Raw genomic sequence first — 24,098 nt, 5'->3', positions numbered from 1 at the left:
ATTTCCTGTGCCTTGCCAGCAAAGCAAATATCCTCTGGTAAATCTCTGAGCTGAAGAATGATTTTTCATTTTTACAACAGCACAATCAATGCAATTTTCCAGTTAGAAGTCTCCAGCCTCCCCCCATCAGCTCGTTAATGTACAAGTGTTGTACTCCCAACCATGCCTGGGAGAATCTCCACAGCCTCTGCCATCCCAGCTTACCCTGAACATGGAATTCATCACTTATGAATCACTTCAGAGTGTGTAAACACTTGAATCACTAAGCCAGATCTTATATTGTACACAGTAATCAAGGGATGCAGTCAGGGGGGAGGCAGCTCTGAAATCCTGGCTCATAGAGTTCCACTGCTCAAAGCAGGTTTTGTGCTTGTGAACACCTTGCATTTGCAAATGCTAAATGCCTGGGAAATATTTGCAGGAGCTGTGTCTTCTTGAGACACTCACAGGAGTCCCAGCACCCCCAAACACTGTTCACCCAACTTTGCTTCTCCTGGTCTTTAAGATCCCTCTAACTTCCAGCAACAACACAACCAGGTTCAAGCTGGAAATGCTTTTTCATTTCAGCAGCTTTTGCATCAGATCACACAGATTGGAATCCAAGGAAAAAAAATTAAACTCATCCCTAAAACCAAATCATTTTTCTCCCTTAAAGTGAAATTAAAATGCTGTGAATGCCATCACCTCCCAGCTCCCCTGCAGGATTTCAGTAATTCAGGCCAACTCAGTGGAAGCTCTGGGCTCCTGAGAACACTGAGGTGACATTTTACTGCCCAGGTGGCACAAACCTTGATGCCCAACTCGATGTTCTCCCCTCCATACACATCCATGCCGGGGTCCAGCAGCCCAATCTCCCCAAAGAATTTCCTGTTGACCACGAAGGAGCAGCCAATCATGGCAGGGGTCCTGCAAGGGAGAGATCACAGGAATCACATTTAGGGACAGGCAGAAACCCACAGGAATCACACTTATGGACAGGCAGATTTTTTTTTTTATCACTACAATAAATTGTCCAAAATCCCAGCTCATTTCAGCCTGTACAGACTGGAGAAAGGTTTTCCTGGAGTTAAATTAAGGAGGAGTTCTCAGGCTGTGCTTTTCTGGAAATACCTCAGGGTGTCTGTGGGCAAGGGCACAACCTCTGCCCAGAAATGAAGGAAATCCAATAATGGCTTTCTCTTCTCTTGGTTCCAGCATGGAACAGTGCAGACTTTAGGATGGGTATTTTTAGGGAATTCCAGAAAAGAGCGTTTCCAGTTGGAATCACAAAGGAGCCATCACCACCAGCAACAAGCTCACTGCAAATTTGTAGAAGCAAATCCTTTAAAAACTGTTTGCAGAAGCATCTGTGGGGTCATTTCCCAGTTCCCCCGGTACCAGCAGGGCTCTGGGTTAGGGATCAAGTTGTCACATCCATCCTGCACCTCCAGCTCAGAGCTCTCAGCTCACACTGAGGAGCAGCCAGGAACAGGGGCTGGGCAGGGAAATAACACACAAAGCTGGGAGCATCAGTGGAATAGCACAAGGAGGGAGGGAAAACACAGTGCCAGGGGTTAATTTGTCATAACTGTGCAATTTTAAGGACATTATAGATGGTTGTGTTTACTAATGACCCTCATTACTTGTAAAGCTCTGGACCAGCTCTCCAGCTGCTCCAGCTGCCCTGAGATGAGGATGCAGTTCTCATTCACACACTCTGAGATCATATTTCAGGGGATTTTTTGAGTGCTTAGCCCTTCTGACCCTGTCCATAAAACTGCACTTTGCCCAGAGCCCAGCACTGAACAATCCTGAGTGGTGCTGCTTGGGGACACTCTCAGCTGCTGCTGCCATGGTGTGTGCAGAGTTTGCCCCTGGGATATTCCCTGTGCTGAAATAGAAATAGAAAAAGCATTCTCCCATTTGACTGCTGCTCTTTGAATCCATGCTGTAAAGAAAAATACCAGGGATCCACTCAGTCCAGCAGGGAGGTGCCAGTGAATTTTCCATTTTTCTGGCTTTTTGGGAGCTCCAGGACTCCCCTGCCCACCCCAGCTCTGAGCTCTGAACAGGGGGATGGGATGGCCATCACCATTGTGAGCCCATGGAAATCCCACAGCCCCTGGGAATGCCTGTTCTCCAGAGGGAAGGTGCTCTCCAGGTAGGAATGGGGCAATGGGATCCTGTGCTATAAGAGCAGTCCCCAAATCGTGGCTCAAAGCCCATTCCAGCCCTGCCCACGCCATGGAGCAGGTCCAAGGCTGGACTGAGCAGGTCTGGCCTGCAGAGGTGGAGAACAGCCCTGAATTTCCCCAGACCTGGCTCACATCAAGGCTCAGGCTCCAGCTCTCCATCCACACCTCACACAGTGCCCAAATCTGCCAGAGGAGCTCCTGGGTCCCAGGGCAGCTCAGGAATTCCAAGGATTTCACAGCTCAGCTCCACCAACAGCCACCAAACTCATCCTGATGAAAACCATGAGTTCATTGGATGAAAGCTTCTGCCCACTTTAATATTATTATTTATAGACACGTTAATATTTCTAATAGAAAATAGGAGAGCTGCATGCTGCTTCCATGTTAAATTAGTTCCAATTGGAATCCATCAGAGAGTTTTTCCAATAGATTTCTTCCCTGACAGCTGGCTCAGCCTTCCTTCCACGGAGCAGGATAATGTTTCATGGTTTGCTGCCATTCTGGTACTTAAGATTTCAATTCTCTTGCTTTATTTGTAGCAAGTTAACTGCCATTAACGGAAACAATTCCTTCTGAAATGATAAGCACCTTACAGATGCCAAATCTAATAGTTCCATTATCCTAGATTACCTCCTGGAATTTAAGAGAAGGGAAAATTGCTCTGGTTTTATCCAGAGTACGAACAACCCAGTTCATTTCCTCCACTGGGAATAGGTGTGGAAACCTCTGACTTCTCCTGTCAAAAACTGTTAGAGGCACTCAGAGAAGAGGTAAAAACCAGAAAAGGAATCCAGGAGAAAGTTTCAGACAAAGGAAACTGCATTTTGAACCCAATAATGTGGATCAGTGGGAACTCACAAGCAGGAAAACGAGGTTTCCTGGACTGGAAAGAGCTCAGGAGCCATGAACAGGAGCTGTACCCTGAGAGCTCCTTCCATTCTTATTTACAAATCACGGAATGGGTTGGGTTGGAAGGGACCTCAAAGCCCATCCAGAGCCACCCCTGCCATGGCAGGGACACCTCCCACTGTCCCAGGCTGCTCCAAGCCCCAATGTCCAGCCTGGCCTTGGGCACTGCCAGGGATCCAGGGGCAGCCACAGCTGCTCTGGGCACCCTGTGCCAGGGCCTGCCCACCCTCACAGCCAGGAATTCTTTCCTGAGACTTCACAACATGACTTCACTTTATAAAGCACAGAACCATCAATCCTTCCCAAAATTCTCTTGGAAGCAGCTTAACTGGGATTTAGCAACTTCACCTTCAAGCTTCCCCTTCCCACTGTGCTGCACATCCCATTCCAGCCCAGGACACCAGGAAGCTCCCAAGGCACCGCTCCTGGTCCCTCAAGCAATCCAAATTAAGTGCTTCATTCTCCTCTGTAACAATACCTCCACATTACATAAATGAGGAATCAAGCAGCGCTCAACAATTTAAATAAAAACACCATTTGATTTGGGAGTAAATCCCTCAAAAAGGTGGCTGCTGACAATAATGGATTGCTCATCCCCAACGAAATAATGGCCTGCAGACAAAGAGCTGATAAAGCCTCTTGTTCCTCTGCCCCTTAATTAAAAGCATTAACACAGCTTGTTTTTAAAAATCACCCAGCTCAGCCAAATGCATTTTTATTTGTCCTGATAGCTATTCTCCCTTTAATGAGAAAGGAAAAGCAGAATTTGGCAGGAAGGAAGAGCAGAGATGTTGAGCAGAATTGCTGGGTTTGTATCCAGAACTCCATAGTGTTACTTCTTTGCCATTCTTTTGGTTGGTTCTTCTATAGAACAAGTGAAGAAAGGTCAAGAAAAGCAGCTTTTATGAAAAATCCTCCTCATGGATCTCTAAATAAAGATGAAGGAGATACAGGGAAAAACGTTTATCCTGCTCTATTAAGTTACTTTAATGGTCTTCCTTCTTCAGCTCACAGTTATCATCTCATGATTAAAAAGTCTCAAGGAGATTACTCCTTCAATTCAAGGAAATTAATTTCCCCCCACAATTGGATTTGGCTTCCAATTTTACACTAAAGAGCAGGTTATAAAATATGTAGAAAAAAGATATTAAAAAAATAATTAGTGGATCGACTAATCAACTTCAAGAGGCTGAGAACAGACTGGAAGAACTTCCAGAGTGTCCAATTCCTGTTAAATTGCTGCTGGTTCTAATAAACTTGGATCATGGAGTTGCTCACCTGCCACACCACAAGGCACTGGCCCACACTTGGAGCTTTGGGACAGTCCTGAACCTGCCCAGAAGGAAATTCTTTGTCCCTCCCCAGCCTTGGCACTCCTAATTCAACACACTGAACTCACACATCTTACAATCATGGAATCATGAGTGAGGTTGGAAAGACCTTAAAACTCATCCAGTTCCACCCAGCAGGGACAACTTCCACTATCCCAGATTGCTGCAAGCCCCATCCAGCCTGGCCTTGGGCACTGCCAGGGATGGGGAATCCATGCAATAACCTGTGCCAGGTTAATTGTTGGATCTCAGAAATCTGGAGTTTTGGAGCTTTCTGTGCTTCCAGGAAATGTGAATAATGAGTTAGAAATCACAAATGTGTGGTGGGTTAGGTGTGTGGGTGATGGGTTTTAAATTTGAGGCTTTTACAGTACAGGGGTGGGTATGGGACAAGATGGAGAATTTGGGGTGGTGTCTTTTTCTTTGTTCATCTTCTTCCTCACAGAACTCAGGAGTGACCTTTGGTTGGTCAGTCAATGTCACTCTAAGGGTCATGGGAATCCATGATTGGGTCAAAAGGATCAATAATGGAGGTGTTAAACTTTTATTGGTTTGTTTGGCTTTAAAAGGCCTTGGAGCAGGCTCAGCTGGAGCCATTTTCCCACTTCTAGCAAGGAGCTGGAGGTGCTGTCACACTTCCTGTAAATTTTGATAAGATATAATAAACATCCAAGCCCAAACACGAGAATTGCCTCAATTGCCTTTCTATCAATCCTGGCCCTGAAAGAAAACAAACAAAACTGATGACAAAGCACTACTGAGAGGTGCAAAGCCCAGCCCACCCCCAGTGAACCTCCCAGGAACAATTCCTTCCCAATATCCCACCCACCCTGCCCTCTGCACTCTGACCCCATTCCCCAGCCTGTCCCTCTCTGGCTGCCCCATGGCCCCCTCAGACCCTGGGCAGTTGTGAATTCTTAAAAGTGAATTCCCCATGAGTTGAACATGGCCCACAAGCACAGCTTCTGGGAAGGCTGTGAAAATTAGAGTTTTCAAATTGAAAATTCCCGGGTGGCTGCTGTTCCTAAAAAGTAAAACCACAAGAAAACTGGTTTTTTTCCTTCTTGTGGAAAAGTTCCTATAGACTAAAAAGGGGAGACTCCTCTCCCTAAAGTGAACTTTAAAAAAAAAATTTAAGTTGAAAACTAACTGTGTTTCTGTATGTTGTTAAAAAGAAGAAAAAGGTGTGGGAGAGGGGAAAAGGAGGGGTCTGAAGATTTTATTCTGAATTTATTATTTCTTTATATTGTTAATAAAATTTTATTTATACCCTTTAAGTTTTAAACCTGCCTTACTTTTACTCCTAATCCTATCTCACAGAAAAAATTAAGTATATTAAAATTTAAAAAATCTAAACCACTACACTAAATTAGTGTTTCTGCCCAGTTGTAAACTAAAACCAAAACAGGAGTGCTGTGAGCTCTCCACACAGCCTCCTCTTCCCCAGGCTGAACAATCCCAAATTCCCCAGCCTGTCCCCAGTCCCTTTATCATTCACAGCCTCCTCTGGCCTTGTCCCAACAGCTCCATGCTGGGGACCCCAGAACTGTGCAGGGCTCCAGGTGGGGGTTCAGGGGAACAATCCCATTTTCCACTTTGGGATTTCCCACTCCTGCTGCCTCCCTGCACCTCCACGAGCCAGCTGGGGCTCACTGTGGGATCCAGCATCTCAGCAGGAAACTCTGGGAGCCTCTGAGCTCCAGGGCTGAAATTCAACCAACTCACAATATGCAGAAAATGTCAGGTAAATTATCAAATTAAGGCCTGTGGCTTTAATTAGTGGCCTATCAATGATTTCCCTGATGACAGCAGGGAAGGGAAGAACACAATCTTTATTTTCATGTGGCACTCTGATAAGACCCTGGATTTTTTCTTGGCCAGAGGCAATATTTAGGACCTGCCTGCAAAAGAAACAACTTAGTGCTGTCCCCTCTGTGCTCAGAGAGTAAATAAATATTAAAGTCTGGGATGAGTAGCACAGGTTTAGACAAGGGAATGTTTGTGTGGAAATTTAATGCAAGGATGGGGCATTAAGGACGAGCCCTCTGATCATCAAACAGGGCCAGGCAGAGCCTGGCCCAGGGCAGAATCCAAACCCTCTGCTCCACTGGCAGCCGTGGAATTCCCTGGCAATCAGGGATGCCAGCATGGAGCCTCCAGCTCTCACTGCCCCCAGCCCAGCCCAGCCCAGCCCATGCAGCACCACCTGGCCCCGTGGGAGCTCAGCAGGACAGCCCTGCGGTGGCTGAGGGGCAGCATCCCTGCTCAGTGTCCCCAGGCCACCCCCAGGTGACATCCCTGTTCTCAGGGCTCCTGCAGCCATCCCTTGTGCAAAGCCACGGAGGAAACCTCTGCTCCCTCAGAGAAAGGGAGGAGCAGGGGAAGAGGAGGAATGAAGAAGTCACAGAAAGCTGCAGCTGTGGCTGCTGGGGCAGGCACTGCCCTGCAGAGCCTGACCTGGCCCTGGAGGGACAGGCTGGGATGGGACAGCTCAGGCAGAGCCCGGGGCTGCAGCGAGCCTGTCCCTGGAACGGGACTGCAGTGCCACCACAGAAATCCCTGTGCAGGGAAATGGGCTCAGGCAGAGCAAACCAGACACCCGGAGCCAGAGCTGGCCCTGCCCGTTGTCTTCCTCAGCTTCATCCCAGTCCCTGTGCCCGGACAGGGCTGGGCCACACCCAGGAGGCAGCAGAGAGGTGAGGGTGAGGCAGAACCTCCTGCCTGGCCCTGGCCCCCTCAGCCTTCTCCCCATGGGCTCCTAAGCCACGACCCCAAACACGTGGTGCCTCCATCCCACCCCTTCCTTACCCCATCCCAGCTCTTCCCAACCCCAAACACGTGGTGCCTCCATCCCACCCCTTCCTTACCCCATCCCAGCTTTTCCCAACCCCAAACATGTGGTGCCCCCACCTCAGCCCCATCCCAGCTCCTCCCAGCCCCAAGCAGCCCAGGCAGGCAGGATTCATTCCGAGCAGGGTTTATTCTGGAAGTGAGCCCAGCCAGGGATTTCTGCAGGAAGGGAAGGGCAGGGGCAGGGCAGCCAGGGGAGGTGGCTGCTGGCACTGCCCAGGCAGGAGCCTGGTGGCAAAAGCCCGAAATCCAGTGTCACACACAAAGCACATCTCCAAAGGGGAATCACACATCCCTGTGGGACCCCTCCTGGGGACAGCCAGGCTCCCCTTCACTGCCAGGGGAACACAGAAGGCTGGATGGCTTCCCCAGGAATGCAACCAAATGTCCATGAAGGAATGGAATCTTAGTCCCCAGCAGCATCCCTTCCTTAAGCTCATCCCCAGGGCAGCATCTCCAAGAGCTATTCCTTGAGCAATTCTGGTTTTCCTGCCCCAGTGCCCTTGGTTAATTGTCTGTTTCCAATGGGTTTGTTTCCCTGCTGTTGCTAAGTACCACAGAACCTGTGAAACAAATTAAAAATAAGAGATACTACATAAAAGAGATGCTGGATTGAATGGCTTTGCTGAATTTACTGGCGATTAATACCACTTAAACTTTTATGGCAAGGAGGCTGTGAAAACTGGATTTTTAAAAATACCTCTTACATCTACCCATGCCTGTGACCTTGCTGAACACACATTTGACTTTGTCACTGTTGTCTGCCTCCTCTGGGACTTCAGGTAAAGCATTTAACTCCTTTGTAACTCTGTTTCCTCCTCTGTCAGGTGAGTTTAACATCTGGATGCTCTTGAGAAAAACCATCTATAAATTAGTTCAGTGCTTTCCCCATTGGGGCTGCTGCATTCACTGCTGATATTGCTGCAGTGCCAGACCCCTCAGTCCCTGGTGAGAAAAGCACTGTGGGTAACAACCTGAGCAAGGCTTTGCTGCTTCCCAGCCCTGCTGCCAACCCCCTGCTAGAGCAGCATCACAAGCTGGTGCCCACCCTGTGCCCAGCCTGGGAACCACTGCTGCTTTCGATTTCCTTGTCCAAGCTCAACGACAAAACTCCCCCTCCAGGATGACACTTCTGCCTCAGCCACTGCCTAAAAGCCTTTTCCTTCCTGGTGTGTTCTCAAACCCCAAGGATGTCCCAGCACTGACTATCCCTGGATGCTTGGACACCTCCTTCATGCCCCGGGCACTTTGTACAGCACTCCCCAGATGGATGTGCTGCTCTAGGCTGCCAAAATGCTCATGTGCAGGGAGCAACTGTCCCCAGCTCCCTGTGTTTTGTCACCTGCTGTAAAACTCCAGCCCAAGGACTGGGGCTGATTCCATTCCCACAGCAGGAGCCCTCCTGCTCCCACGCAGCTCCCAAAAGGCACCAACCTGGAAAACCCTTCCAGGCCAAGAGCCCTGAGCTGGGGTGAGCCTTGCTCAGGGCCATGAGAACGTGCAGAAGGTGTTTGGGGCTGTTCTCCATCACTGGAAATAGCTCCAGGTGACATCTCCAATGGCCCTGGTGCTCCTGGGCTCTGTGCCACAGCAGGGGCAGTGTTTGGGGGCTGCACTCTGAGTCCCAGAGTACAAACCCCAGAGGAGCCACTTTGGCCAAAGTTAATTTGATAATTACCTAAAAATGAGCCTTGGTGCTGTAGGGAACAGAGGGAATAGTTGCCATGGCAGGATTCTCCCTTGGGGTGGACTTGGAAGAGGATTCCTCATTTAAGCCCAGTTTTGGTGCTTGCAGAGCTGCTGGGGGCACTCAGGGATGTCCCCTCCCTCACACCTGGGGGCCCCTCTGGCACACAGGGACTGTCCCCAGAGCTCAGGGGGCTGAGACTCCTTCCCACAGCCCCTACAGCACATCTGCAAACATCTGCATGCCAGGGGTTTGACCCTTAATCCATTGATCCACAAAGGCAGAATTGGGGAATAATTATGATCACTCACTGGGATTTATTAGGGGCACTCCCACAGAAGAGGACACACAGAGTCTCAGGCTTGGGGCTGAGATAAAGCAGAGCAAGATTTTCATATATGCACTGGCTCATACTGGAAGCCACTGAAAAGTGCATAGAAGATGAAATAAAAACATTTTCCCTGCTTGGAAAGAAACTGCAAATCAAGGCAGGACAAAAGAGAGCCCAGATCAGCAGAGATGAGGAGTCAGGAAGGCTCAGGATCTGGTTAACCTGCTTTCATTTTCTCTCTGGGGCTGGTCCCTAAAGGTGTGGCTCTCAGAGCAGATCTGGAAATGCTCCAGCACATCCCCAGGAGCTGAGGCCAGGCTGGGCTCCAGCAGGGACAGGGGTGTTTGCTGCTGTCTCAGCCATTAAAGCGTGGTCACCACCAGCAAATACAGCTCTGAGAAAAGCAAGCAGTTTGAAATTTGAATCTGAGCTGGGAGGTGAGGAAATCCAAGAGTCCCCAGCTGTGGATCCCTGCTCAGGAAAGCTGCTGCTCTGGAATGGGGCAGGGAAGGAGAGCACACACCTTTATCAACCCTTTTATTCCCTTTATTAACCCCCAACAGGGACCATCAGCCACCTCAGCCCAGCCTCAAGCACCTCCTCAGAGCTCCTTGGGGACTTCAATCCCACGGGAATCTCCATTAAACTGGCAGTGTTTGCCTATGCAAATCTGACCTATTTATTCCACAGCAGGGATGCACAACTCCCCAGGGCAAAGTCAGCCAGTGGCTGCAAAGTTCCCCAGAAGTCGTTTAAAAGCTCATTTGTGTAATTGGCAGCCACTGAAATCCAGCTCACAGCACCTTCAAACCAGTCCTCAGCTCCTCGAGAGGACAATAAAGTCTGATTATAAACCTCAGATTTAAGGATTTGAGTTTGCACTACTTCAAAACCCCCAGTGACAGCACATGGATGCTGAGCTTTCACTTCTGTGAAGAAGAAAGATTTTGTGGCCTTTTATTTCAGAGTACGATTTGGGTTGGAACCTTGCAGACCATCTTATTTCAACCCCTCCACCCCAAACCCTAAAGATCAGGTGGAATAAAGAGGAAATAGATATTTGTATTGAATAGAAAAATATTCAAAGAGGAATAACACTGATTTCTTTAACACTTGGCACTTACAATCTGACTGACAACAAAATAAAGTGCAGGAAGAAGCAAAGAAAAAAGGGGCCAAACATTTCTCCTTAGAAACCCCTCAGATGGTGACCAGAGTTTGGGTGGCCAAGACTGCATGTGCTCATCTAATCCCAGATCTAATCCTAAATCCACTCCCACTGCCCTGCAGGGGGGAGCACCTCATTCCCTGTGGCCAAAGCAAAGGGAGCCCTGCATGTTCTGGGTCCCTGCTGCCCTGGGGGCTTTGGCTCCTGCTGCTGCTCACATTCCCTGAAGGGCCCTTCCAGGAATTCCTCAGCAGGAACAGACCCTTCAGCAAGAACTGCACTGTTACTCCATCTCCTTCCACTGTTGCCAGAGTGTTAATTAAATGATAATTACTCTGGGATGTAGTATGTATAACTATCAGGCACTTAACAGGGATGTGTTATTTACTCTGCTGTTTTTAACATGAATATATTTTTTCTCAAGGGCAGCCAAGCGACTGATTTTGAGTCGTGTTCTTCCTTTCCACTGAGCAGAAAAATCACAATGAGCAAATTTCACAGGTAAACAAAGTTCTCTTTGTCTCAGGTACAACAACAACCACGCCCTGGTTAAAGCACCGAGCTGGGGCTGAAGGATCAGGATTAACAGCCTGAGCCTGAGCTTGGTACCCAAACTGGGATTTGGGCATTGATTTCTGACCTATCTTCCACCAAAATGCTCCTCCAGCTCCTACACTTGCTCCAAGTGACATCAGATGAAAGAAACTACAATACATTGATTTTTGAAGGTGAAGATGGGCTCAGGTGAGCATCTCTGCAGAACAAACCTGCCCTGCTTACAACTGAAACACCATTTTTCATCTTTGAACACTCAAGCCAAACTGCAGGAATCAGGAGAGAAATCTCCCTGAGCAAATCATTGCCTGGAACAAAGATGCTGCAAGCCCGAGCTGTGCATCTGGGGACAAACACACAAAGGGAACTGTGGCCTGCCACAAGGCTGAGTTGAGAATTCCCTTGACAGGTAGAACAGAGCTCAGGTCCCTGTCAGCTCCCAGGAAACAGCAGGAACAGCAGAGCAGGGAAAGGCTGAGGCCATGGTAAGGTCAGGCTGAGCTGGGGGAGCAGCCCCAGAGCCTCTCTGCTACCACAGGGTGACTTTGGGGTGACTTTGGGGTGATTTTGCACAGTCACATTCACACCTCCAGTACAAGCACAGCTCACCCACTGTCCCCAGTTCCCTTGAAACCCTCAGCCCCTGAACCCCAATCCCTGCTCAGCTCTACGTTCCAGGCACTGCTGGGGGTTTGCACGGCCCCTGGTGCTCTCTGACAGATCCCTGCAATGGCTGAGACAGATCCAGGAGCCTCAAGCCCTTGGGAATCCCAGGGAAATTCCTGCAGACAGAGTTTAGGTGAGTGATTTCCGTCCCCATCATGGGGTGTGAGGAATGGTTATTGACAGCTCCACTCCCTGGGAAATGAGGGAGCAGTGAAAGCACCTGGAGGAGCTGAGTAATGCATTTATTGTGACACCTCCTCGATAGCAGCTCTTGGTGGGGAGGGAGCTCCCAGTTTTATCTCCCCCTTCACGCATCCCTGGCACAGCAGCACAGTTCCTGGGAAACACAGCAGATCCATCCTGTGCCTCCAGCCTTTATCAGCAAATGTCACTCTCATTGCTCAGTACTGGGGCTTGTTTTGTTTAAAACACCGAGTGAAGCTGATGGAAAAGAAAAATGAAAATGGGGAAAACTGCAGTGAAATGTAAATGCAAGCTTGGTAAAGATGATTGCCAGGTAAGGGAACTCAGGGGTGGAGAGGATGGTTTGGACTCACCTCCACCTGGATTAATGCAGATCCACCCAACCACAAAAAACAGAGGCTGATGTCTGCAGAGAGATTTATCTCAACTGCTTGTTTAAGGGTCAGGCAACTCAGAGCTAACAGCTCCCAAAGCTGAAATCCCATCCCAGGACACTGATCACACCCATGGAAATCTGGGTTTCCTCCCACAGCTGCACGAGCTGGGAAGCACAAAGTGATGCAAGAGCTTTTGGAAAAGGCAGAGTGGAGCAATGCTGGGCACAGGGCAACCAGAAAAGTGCTGGGGATCAGCTCCTGACTTCAAACCCTGAGCACCAGCACAGCCTTGACTGACTTCTGCTGGGCTGGGGCTCACTCACCATGAGCCCCCTCTGGGACAGCTGCTTGTGGTTTCTACATTCCTTTTTTGAATGGGGAGGGTGCTGATGTTGCTTTTTTAGTTTGCTTTGGCTTGTTATTTGTGGGGGTTTTAAATCACCAAATGCAAAACGCATTGATTTTTCTTAAATCACAGAATCCCAGAATGGTTTGGTTTTAAAGAGACTTTAGAGATCACCCCCTTCCCCCCTGCTATGGCAGGGACACCTCCCACTGTCCCAGGCTGCTCCAAGCCCCAATGTCCAGCCTGGCCTTGGGCACTGCCAGGGATCCAGGGGCAGCCACAGCTGCTCTGGGCACCCTGTGCCAGGGCCTGCCCACCCTCACAGGAACAATTCCTGCCCAATATCCCACCCATCCCTGCCCTCTGGCAGTGGGAGCCATTCCCTGTGTCCTGTCCCTCCATCCCTTGTCCCTAGTCCCTCTCCAGCTCTCCTGGAGCCCCTTTAGGCTCTGGAAGGGCTCTGAGGTCTCTCCAAAACCTCATCTCTATCCTGAGCACCCCCAGCTTTCCCAGCCTGGCTCCAGAGCAGAGGAGTTCCAGCCCTCTGGAGCCTCCTCTCCCAGTGGAGACTTGGATTCAAAGTCATTAGCAAAACCCTCAGCAAGCTCCTGGGTCCAGGCAAGAGTTCACCTTCCTGTATGAACTGTGTAAGGAAAAACTTTAAAAAATGTGTTTGGCTCACAGGCTGAGCAGCCAGGGGCCATCCCCAGGCAGCTCCTGCCCTCTGTCACCTGGCAATGAGGTGACAAGTTGGGATGAAAGGGCTCAGCCGGGTGTCCAGGTGGCATCAGCCCAAGAAGAACTGGACCTGGAGAGCGAGGATTTAATTCTACACTGCACGAGGGGAGCTTGTTTGATGTCAGCGTTCAGGAAGCAAAAGGAATGCAGGAAACAGGGCCCTGTCCCCTGCAGTGTCACCCCAAGGAGCAGAACCCATTCCCTGCTGCACACCAAGCACTCAGGAATGGACACTCCTGTGTCTGCACAGCTTTCCTGCAGCTCACAACCCACCAGCAACAAAACTCCAGGACTGAGAGGGAGGGGGACAAAGGAATTCTGCTTCCCCAATCCCAGGGCTGGCACAGGCACAGGAGGGACCTGCCTGTCACCTAGCCAGTCCTCCCAGCTCTGCAGGCTGGGTTTGTATCGTGATGGATAAAAATGCAGCTGGGAGCAGAGGGAGCTGCTCCCAAGTCCTAGGGCAAGGTGCCCCCCTGGCACAGGGAATCCCAAGGGCTCCACCAGTCCCGTTTGGCTCAGCAGGGATCTGTCTCACACTCCAGGAGCTCTGTGGCCAAGGGGCTGAGCCCTCCTTGTGTTTTGTCTCGAAGTGGAGCAGTGTCAGATTCCAGGGGAAAGGATCTGCAGTGTGCCCTGGCACAGCTCCAGCAGGCTGCAGCCTCTAACAAATGCAGACTGATGGAATCCACAGGCTGAGAAGGACTGGAGGAAGGGGGACTTCAGTGCCTTCAGAAGCCCTAAAAAGAAGTTGGCTCAGCAGGGAACCTTTGCCAGGGGATCATCTGCAGAGCCCTGCACATGAAGAGGCTGGGGAACCAAACCAGGAGCTGCCATGAGCTCATTCCCTCAGGACATGCTCCAAGAATTCCAATCCAACTGCCCTCTGATTCTTGGACAAACCTGAGCTGCATTTATGCTGTGTCTTTGCAGAGGTTTCCTGCTTGTGGAAAATCAGCAGTGGGAAGGAAAGACAAAAGAATCCAGTCCTGTGCCCGGACCTGCTGCTGGTTTTACTCCAGGGAGGAACAACTCTGCCCTGGGTGCCCTTTTCCTACAAAGCACCACGTGCCAGAAGAGCCAGGAGCACTTTCACTCCACTTCAGCTTTAATCAGGAATTTTAATCAGAAAAAAGGTGCTGATAAACAGCCTGAGGCAGAGCAGGGAAGAGCCAAGGAGAAGCTGCAACATCTGGGCGCCAGATGCAGGGGCAGGAGGTGGAAATGTTAAGGAGGGGATTGAAGACAGCCCCAAACCTTCCTTGAGCTGTGGGATAAACGTGTGCATAACCTCCATGGGACAAGGCTGCCAGGGAAAGGTTCCTAATCCCCACCTGAAACACATCTGAGCACTTCAGTGCTGCTGCTGAGCTGCACAACCTGCTCACCCCACAGCTGCTCTGAGAGCTGACACTGACATTGCCACAGTGACACCAAATTGTGGCTGGCAGGCTCTCACTGAGGAATTCACTGGGAATTAAGAGAACCATCCAACCCCAAACTGAGGGCTTGTGATGCATTTTAGAGATTATTACCCGGCAGTTTTAAAAAATCCAAGAGTTCTGTCCTACAAAACGCTGCCCAGATTCATATGCCCAGAAATTGTTGCTCCCTTCCTGCAGCTGGGCAGCACTAAAAGGCAGCAAAGGCACTGAAATAATCTATCCTGGGGCAAAATCTCCCAGCCTGGGGATTAACCAAACCAAAACTTTGTCCTCATCAAAAACCCTGAACCTCTACAGAGTCCCAGACTGGTTTGGGGTAGGAGGACCTCAAAACTCATCCAGTGCTGGGATCCCAGAGCTCTCTGTCCCTCAGCATTTAGAAACAGTTTGGCCAATTTTGGCCCTAATCCTGCAAACAGCACCTAATGCAATGTTTGCAGTTAGAAGATGTGAAAGAATCCCAAAATCTGTATTTTCCATAGGATCAGTGCTTACTCCTGACCTTCTCTTCAACTCAGCAAAATCCTAAACACATCCTTGGTGTTGAACTCCCACAGCTTCACATCCCTGATTTTATAAAACCCAGAGCTGGTTCCACTGAGGCCAAACCAGCTCATTGTAATCAACACTGCCAAACAAAACTGCTGCCTTCTACCTGCAGCGTTGGGAACTCCTCCCACCCTCCAACAGCTTTTGGGAGACAAAGGAAATTCATGCCCAGAGCACCAATGATGCACCCTGACCATGAGATTGCAGCCCTTCATCTGGAGCATTCCTGGAAACCCAGGGGAAAGGAAAGGGAAAGGAAAGGAAAGGAAAGGAAAGGAAAGGAAAGGAAAGGAAAGGAAAGGAAAGGAAAGGAAAGGAAAGGAAAGGAAAGGAAAGGAAAGGAAAGGAAAGGAAAGGAAAGGAAAGGAAAGGAAAGGAAAGGAAAGGAAAGGAAAGGAAAGGAAAGGAAAGGAAAGGAAAGGAAAGGAAAGGAAAGGAAAGGAAAGGAAAGGAAAGGAAAGGGAAAGGGTCTGAGGTGCCCACAAAAAGCCAAATCAAAGCCATTTACAGAAGGACAATCTGGGTTCTTAGACATGATTAAAGCCACAAATTCATTTCATGTCCCCTCAGCTCGTGGTCCTCGGCAGTGCAATGAGCAGAGGGTAAAAGCAGTTGGCTGGTGCCCTGCTCTGCCTGCTGCACCCTCTCCCTTCCTTATTCCCTGCACAAACCTGGGATCTGCACCCACAGGTTCTGCCCTTGGGTGGCTGCACAAGCTCACCCCAGTGCATTTGTGACTGGGGCCGCTAGATCTGGAGCTGCTCTCCAGGCCCTGTGCTGGCTGCAAAGAAGGAAATGACTTTGAGTGATGTTAGAAACATCAAACTGCCCCAAGAGAGTCACATCTCCAAAGCACGGGGCTCTGGACTGGGCTTCCATCCCTGCCCCTCCCAGGTGCTTTGCTGGGAGCTGCAGCTGGGGGAGGCACCTCCCTCACACTCCCAGAAGCTTCCCAGTTCTTTTTTTATACAATTATTTTAGCAGAAAGGCTCATCTGGCCAATGCAGGCATTGGAAAACCCCTGTGCACTGATTTCCCACAGGACACATGCACACACCCCCGAATTCCAGATTCCACAGCTCACCTTTCCGAGCTGGCTGAAAAATTCAGCTCTTCCTTTAAACACAAAAATTGCTGCTCTTTTGCCTTTTCTGAGTGCCCCAAGTGCCTCCAGAGTTGCTTTTGAACCACACTGAGAGTGAGATGCAAGAGCCAAAACTGCAGTTCCAGCCTGGGATTTGGAGCATCTGTGTGGTTGTTTTTTCTCCCCATTAATTTAATTTGACAGAAACGAGCAGGAAAGCTTCTGGCTCCCGTGTGGGCAAAGTGGATAAACAGCAGGAATTTTAAGGGAAGCTGAAACTAAACTGAAGAGAAAGAGGCTGGTGTCCTGGCTAACAGCCTTGTGTACTTCCTCTTCCCATCTCAGGCTCCGTGCCCTGCATGCTATAATGAGACTGTTTTCCTGCTCACCACTTGTTCCAAACTATCCTCTGCATTTGATTTGGACCATTTTGACTGGAAAAACAACACATCCTCTCCCAGGATGGATCCCAGGATGCAGGAGGAGAGGCAGTGACCCATCTCTGCCTGGCTGTCCCCAAATCCACCAGATTTGGACTCCAGAGCAGCAAATTTTCATCCTACTGCTCTAAAAAAACCTGCAAGAGTGAGTAATTCCTTAATGGGAAAACGTTTGTGTAGCTCTGTAGTGAGAACTGCATGAATTTAACATCCCAATTATTCCTGCAGAGTTAAAACCTTGTTTGCTTTTATGATTTCCCCGTTTTCCAGCGTGGGCAGCACTTGGCCCTTCCACCCTGCCCCTCCTCCTGGGTCCAGCAGGACACCTTGGAGGGATGGCTGTGGTCCAGCCTTGGAGGTGATAGCACAGGGTTAAAATGTTTCTAACATCATGGGAACTGCATACAATAGATTCAGGGGAGTGGAAAGGAAGATTGGGTCTGGTAGGGCTGGGAAAGAGAACTGGGCCCTGGGAATTAATACTGAGCTTTGTTTTTTTTCTAGAGCATGTGAAGCTACACCTGCATAATCATCATATGATAAATGATCTGATTGTTAAATGTAACAATTGTTTGGTAATTGAATATGATTATTGGTTAATCGTAACAAGAATCATGAGAAAGAATATTTGGGGGGGCCTAATGAAAATTACAAGAATACATGCTTGGATAAGATCAATGTATGTATAGTATACAAGAGAACAATAGGGATTTAATAATTAATACATTGTTATATAATGAAAAGGGTATAAAAACATGTTCATCTGGGATCCATGTCAGAGTCAGATTTGGGTCTGCACCCCTGATTCCCAGAGCTCTTCAATAAAGCACCTGCCTATAATCATCCTGGGATTATGTGTTTTCAACACTATCAGAGGGATGGCTGCTGGTCCAGCATTGCAGGGATGGCTGCTGGTCTAACATTGCAGGGATGGCTGCTTGTCTAATATTGCAGGGATGGCTGCTGGCTCCAGCTGATTCCCAGCCTGTGGAGCAGCCCTGGATTGATCCAAAGGGGAACATCTCTGACCTCTCTGACACAAGCTTTCCCAAGCTGCAGCACTCCTGGATTTCCTCACAGACTCAAACACAGCCAGGCCTGAAGGAGGCTGGGGGACTCCACTGCTGGTGGGAAGCTCTGCTGCCAGGGGAAGGGACAGGGTGACTCTGTGTGCTGCTTGAAGGTGTGCAGGAGCTGGAACTCAGAGATGGGCAAAGGCAAACAGGCCAAGTGTCTTGGCGTGACTTTGTGATGCCTGTATCCCCAGTTGTCTGTTCTGTTGGTGTTGGATATTGAGCTCTGCAGCTTTAACACTGCTTCCAGGAGTGAAGGGGGAGAGCAGAGGTGCAGAGTTTGTTATCACAGACTGCCCTGGCTCCCCCCATCCTTCACACAGCCTGTGCTGTCTGCAGTGCACAGCAGCACACAGCTCTCCTTGGCTCTTGGTTGGTTTTTGGTTACCTGAGGCAGAGAAGTTCCCTGGACTGTGGTTTTTGGTCTTTTTTCCTTTTTCATGGAACTGTTTGAAACCCCAGAGGAGCAGCAGGAGCTCACACCTGTGGCTCACCTGGGCTGGGACATTTCCCAGCTCTGGAGGGATGAGAACAGCCTGAGTGAGCTGGGCTGAACCCACGGAAGGGACTCTGCTGAATTTGTCACCTCTTGGGAGCAGAGAGAGGTTCTGCTGTTTAGTGTCATTCATTTTTGTGCTGGGAATTGCTCTGCCTGTTAAATAAACAGGTTTTTCCACTTTTCACCAAGGAAATATTTTCCTGCACCAGCTGGGGGAGGGACTGCTTGAATGTGTTTCCTAGAGGGATCCCATTCAGAGGTTTCCTCCCAAATTTGCCCTAAACCAGGACAAATAAATTAATTGGAACCTAACATGTGGCTCAAGAAAGTGATAAAAACCTGATTGCATTTTGGTTGTAATTACTCTATGTTGGGACAAAGCAGTCAGTAATCATGTTGTTTGAATTCGTAATCTCTTGGGGTGGAGGCCTTCATGTGTCTCTGGTCCCTAGGCTTTTTTGAGGTTTTAATTCCTTTCTGGTCCCTGGGTTTGTTTTCTTATCCAGAGATAGTTCCAGTAGCGTCCCTAACACGCAGCCAAGCTGAGAGCAGAGCTCACAACAATCACCCAGCCAGCCTAAACCTGCCCCATCCCTCTGCCATCAATGGCAAACCTGGGCTCAAGAGGAAAAAGGGGTTTGGCCCAGCCAGGCCCTCCAGGGACAGCCACAGCTTCTCTGTGCCAGGGCCTCCCCTCCCTCACAGGGAACAATTCCTTCCCTACATTTGAATTTAGGTATCTGACCTAAATTCCCCTCTGTCAGTCTGACCCCATTCCCTGTGTCCTGTCCCTCCAGTCCCTGATGCAGGCTCCCTCTCTGCCTTCCCTGTGTCCCCTCCAGGCCTGGCAGTGCTGGCAGCTCTCTGCACACCCTCCCTTCCCCAGGCTCAGCCCCAGCATTCAGCACCAGCTGCTCTGGGATTTCCCACAGCCACTCCTCTGGACAAGGGACACAGTTAAACTGCCCTGAGAGGGGCTAATGGTTTAGAGCTGAGAGAGAAAAAGCCACTACAAGCCTCTCTGTCAGGAGGGACAAACTCCATTGAGAGTCCAAGAAGGGGACAGGACACACAAGGCTGTGCTTGTGCCATGATCTCTGGTGGCTCAGTGCATCCAGAGACATCACAAACCCCTTCTCAGCTCTTTATCAACCAGTTTGGTTTTATTTTACCCACTGCAAGACACCAAAACCTTGCCTGTTTCTCCTGCAGCCTTCTTAACCATTTTCTCTTAACGATTTCCTTAACTGTTTTGGAAACTTTGATTAGATTAACCCCCCCAAAAACCCCCAAAGTGACATTTTTGTTTCAGGTGACATCAATGCCTGATTTCCATTCAGCTTCACAAAGCCACGGACATGCCCTTCCCACCAAATAACGATGGAAACAAAAATCCCTGACAGAAATCACTGAGAACTGAACAGCTGGCTCAGAAAGTGATGCAGGCATCAAAATTGCCATTTCAGGAGGTGCCAGCAGCACTTCTGCCCACAGCAATCCAGGGAAACTAAAGTGCACTTGCCCAAAGCAGGGAGTGCTGTCCCCAAGGTCACCCCCAGCACCAGGTACCTGCCTGGGGCTCTCTCATGTTAATGGCTCAGCACAAATTAAGTAGAAAGTAGGGTTGGAGGGCACTGCCTTTGAGGCTGGGTTATTTTTAATCCCAGTGCAGAGAATAATTCATTATGGGCATGATCAACACACAGGGATCAGCTTCACAAAACAACCAGACAGCTTCAATTTAATTTTTAAAAGAAGGTTATTTTCATTTGTACAAACATGGAAAGCACTTTAGTGCAGTACTTCAGAAAAATTAAACTGGTGCTGTCAGAGCTGTTTCCATCAACCAAAGAGGATAAAAAAGGCAATACAATTTCTAATACCTCTATTAATAAAATTTATACAGGTTTGAGACAGTGAGAATGGCTCTTGTGAACAATAACCCCCTGCAGAAGCTGAGTGTTCACTGCTCCACATCTGCACTGTGTCTCCCAGGCCCAGGAAAGGAATTTAAAATCTTTGGAATCCTTTATGGAACGTGAGAACTGCCAGCAAATTCCACTGTCTCACTTCTGTATTCCCAAGCAACCAAGAAAAGATGGAAAAATAGCAGGAAATATAAAGGGTGCTAGGGAAGCACTGTCACAGAACACAGGTTATTCTTATAAAACTTCATAATTTAGGTAACTAATTTTCTGATTTATTTTCATATTAAATGTTTCATGCAGTGCTCTGGATGCCCTGACAATCAAAAAATTCAACATCACAGCTGAGAGACAGATCCAGTGTATTTTCCAGTACTGTTCTCTTGGAAAGGACCTTGCCTTCATTCTGCCTGAAATACATTTCAGGAAAACCCAGCAGGCAGATTGTGCCTTCTGACATTCCCAGCCCCCACGAGAGGCCTGTGCTGCTCCACCTGGGACTGAACAGAACCAGGAACTGGGGATCAGCACAAGGAAATTGGGATATTGGGCAGGAATTGTTCCTGTGAGGGTGGTGATTCCCTGGCACAGGGTGCCCAGAGCAGCTGTGGCTGCCCCTGGATCCCTGGCAGTGCCCAAGGCCAGGCTGGAGCAGCCTGGGACAGTGGAAGGTGTCCCTGCCCATGGAATAAATGAGCTTTAAGGTCCCTTCCACCCAAACCATTCCATCATTCTGTGAAATTCAGCTCCAGAGATGACATTAATGCCAGAGGTGATGCCATCCCCATCACACCTCAGCTCTGCTTTCCTCTGACACCACTCCCTGTGCAGCAGCACAGCAGCAACAGTTCTCCTCTGCTGCTTTAAAGTGATACAAATTCAAGACCTCGAGAGTAAAGAGGCAAAATTTTTAAAGTAATTTATCTTCACCTCCAAGCCCCATTCCAGTCAGGCTGGATCCAGCCAATAAATTCACTGCATCTCCAGAAAACAGCTCCTGTTCCCTTAGCACAGGATCACGTTGAGGCAAAGCAGATTCCTGCCCCAGCACTAACCCAGATCAGTCACCAGGACCGAGGAAAGCTGCTCACTCCACTCAACCTGAAATCCCATCAGCCTTCCCAAGGAATGCACAGAGCCCTCTGCTGTGTGTGCCCACATCTCTGTGTGTGCCCATCTCTGTGTGTGTGCCCACACCTCTGTGTGTGTGCCCAAATCTCTGTGTGTGCCCATCTCTGTGTGTGTGCCCACATCTCTGTGTGTGTGCTCACATCTCTGTGTGTGCCCAAATCTGTGTGTGCCCACATCTCTGTGTGTGCCCATCTCTGTGTGTGCCCATCTCTGTGTGTGTGCCCACATCTCTGTGTGTGTGCCCACATCTGTGTGCCCACATCTCTGTGTGTGTGCCCACATCTCTGTGTGTGTGCCCACATCTCTGTGTGTGCCCACATCTCTGTGTGTGTGCCCATATCTGTGTGTGCCCACATCTCTGTGTGTGTGCCCACATCTCTGTGTGTGCCCAAATCTGTGTGTGTGCCCACATCTCTGTGTGTGCCCACATCTCCTGTGTGCCCACATCTCTGTGTGCCCACACCTCCTGTGTGCCCACATCTCTGTGTGTGCCCACATCTCCTGTGTGTGTGCCCACGTCTCCTGTGTGCCCACACCTGTGTGTGCCCACATCTCTGTGTGTGCCCATATCTGTGTGTGTGCCCACATCTCTGTGTGTGTGCCCACATCTCCTGTGTGTGTGCCCACATCTCCTGTGTGCCCACATCTCTGTGTGCCCACACCTCCTGTGTGCCCACATCTCTGTGTGTGCCCACATCTCTGTGTGTGTGCCCACATCTCCTGTGTGCCCACATCTCTGTGTGTGTGCCCATATCTGTGTGTGCCCACATCTCTGTGTGTGCCCACATCTCCTGTGTGTGTGCCCATATCTGTGTGTGCCCACATCTCTGTGTGTGCCCACCCATCTCCAGCTTGGCACAGCCCTGGGGCACACAGGGCACTCACTGGGCCCCGATGGGGCTGCCCTGGCTGCAGGGAGGAGTCTCAGGAGTGAGCAGATCTCAGATCTGATGTCCTTTGGAGCTCTCAGGTTCAGGGCAGTGCCCACTGGAGACTGAGATGAACTCTGAGGAGCTGCTCTTAGGCCTTGCTGACAAAGCTCTGCACGGAGGATGAGCTGCAGGGGCTGACAGAGCAGGGCAGGGCCCAGGGCACTGAGGAGACAGAGCTGGGCTCATCCTTGGGACAGAGCTGGGCTCATCCTTGGGACAGAGCTGGGCTCATCCTGGGGACAGAGCTGGGCTCATCCTTGGGACAGAGCTGGGCTCATCCTCAGGTCAGAGCTGGGCTCATCCTGGGGACAGAGCTGGGCTCATCCTGGGAACAGAGCTGGGCTCATCCTCAGGTCAGAGCTGGGCTCATCCTGGGGACAGAGCTGGGCTCATCCTGGGGACAGAGCTGGGCTCATCCTTGGGACAGAGCTGGGCTCATCCTCAGGTCAGAGCTGGGCTCATCCTGGGGACAGAGCTGGGCTCATCCCTGGGTCCCTGCAGGGAGGCTGTGGATGCCTCAGCCCCGCACTGCTCTCAGTCCCTGAACACCCCACACACCCCACAGCCCCCACACACCCCACAGCCCCCACACACCCCACACACCCCACACCCCCCACACACTCCACACCCCCCACACACCCCACACACCCCACAGCCCCCACACACCCCACAGCCCCCACACACCTCACACACCCCACAGCCCCCACACACCCCACAGCCCCCACACAGCCCACACACCTCACACACCCCACAGCCCCCACACACCCCACAGCCCCCACACACCCCACACACCTCACACACCCCACAGCCCCCACACACCCCACAGACCCCACTGCACGCCTCTGCCTGCCCATCCCAGCCTGGGTAACACCAAGCTGGCTTCTCCAGGAGCAGCAGTCGCCCTCCAGAGGGATTGGGATGGGAGGGAGGGCCCAGCCCAGGGCAGTGGGGTCAGCTCATAGCCCTGGCAGGCTGTGGGAGCAGGGCATGGCCTCAGGGACACACAGCTGCCAACACCCCCCACAGCCGCATGGACACAGCCAGGCTCTGCCCTCCCTCTCCCAAAGGCAGATCAAAGTTACCCTGATTTAATACTCAACTCCTCAAAGAGCTTCATGCAGCCCCTGCTCACCATCGCAGCAGGACATGCTACAGACACATCCCTTTGTCATTTCTTGGTGGAACCCCCTTGCCTTGCAGTGGCCCTCATCTTTTCATGTTTCTAATTTCACTGCTACGGTTTTTGGAGCATCAAATATTCCCTGACCTTCCCTGAGCACCAAATAACCCTGAGTGAGGGTTTTAATATAGGGAAAATTCTGTGTGCCATATGTGAGGGGGAGCAGAACATGCTGAGTGCACGAGGGGGTGGAAAAGTCTGGGGGGAGTTGCAGAGTTGCAGCAGAAGGAAGGGAAGACTCTGCATTAAATTTTGGTGTTTCAAAGCTGCTGAGCAAAGGAGGAAGGCTGGGACAGCCAGGCCTGAGATCCTCCCCTGCTCCATCACTCCAGTCCCCAGCAGCAAGGCAGAGAGTGCAGAGCCTGATGCCTGAAGGGAACATATGGTGAGGAATTCCAAACTCATCCATCTTCCTGCTGAAAACTCAGCAGATAAACATGCCAGTATTTGTCTGATCCTTTTTCCTGCACAAAGGGACAAATCCTGCAAGGTGCTGAGCACCAG

At 50.2% G+C, this 24,098-nt stretch overlaps 1 protein-coding gene across 1 annotated transcript in view; it reads right to left on the bottom strand.

The window, feature by feature from the left end:
• The window catches only part of GALNT17 (polypeptide N-acetylgalactosaminyltransferase 17), a 208,048-nt gene that overhangs the window by 71,464 nt on the left and 112,486 nt on the right, over positions 1 to 24,098 (bottom strand). The window contains exon 6 of the mRNA XM_014881477.2: positions 789 to 906. Within this exon, the coding sequence (XP_014736963.1) occupies positions 789 to 906 (118 nt within the window). The remainder of the gene's footprint in view (positions 1 to 788; positions 907 to 24,098) is intronic.

The sequence above is a fragment of the Sturnus vulgaris genome, chromosome 21 (genome assembly GCF_052056855.1).
Source record: "Sturnus vulgaris isolate bStuVul1 chromosome 21, bStuVul1.hap1, whole genome shotgun sequence".
Classification (NCBI taxonomy): domain Eukaryota; kingdom Metazoa; phylum Chordata; class Aves; order Passeriformes; family Sturnidae; genus Sturnus; species Sturnus vulgaris.
This window is presented reverse-complemented; position numbering and strand designations above follow the sequence as displayed.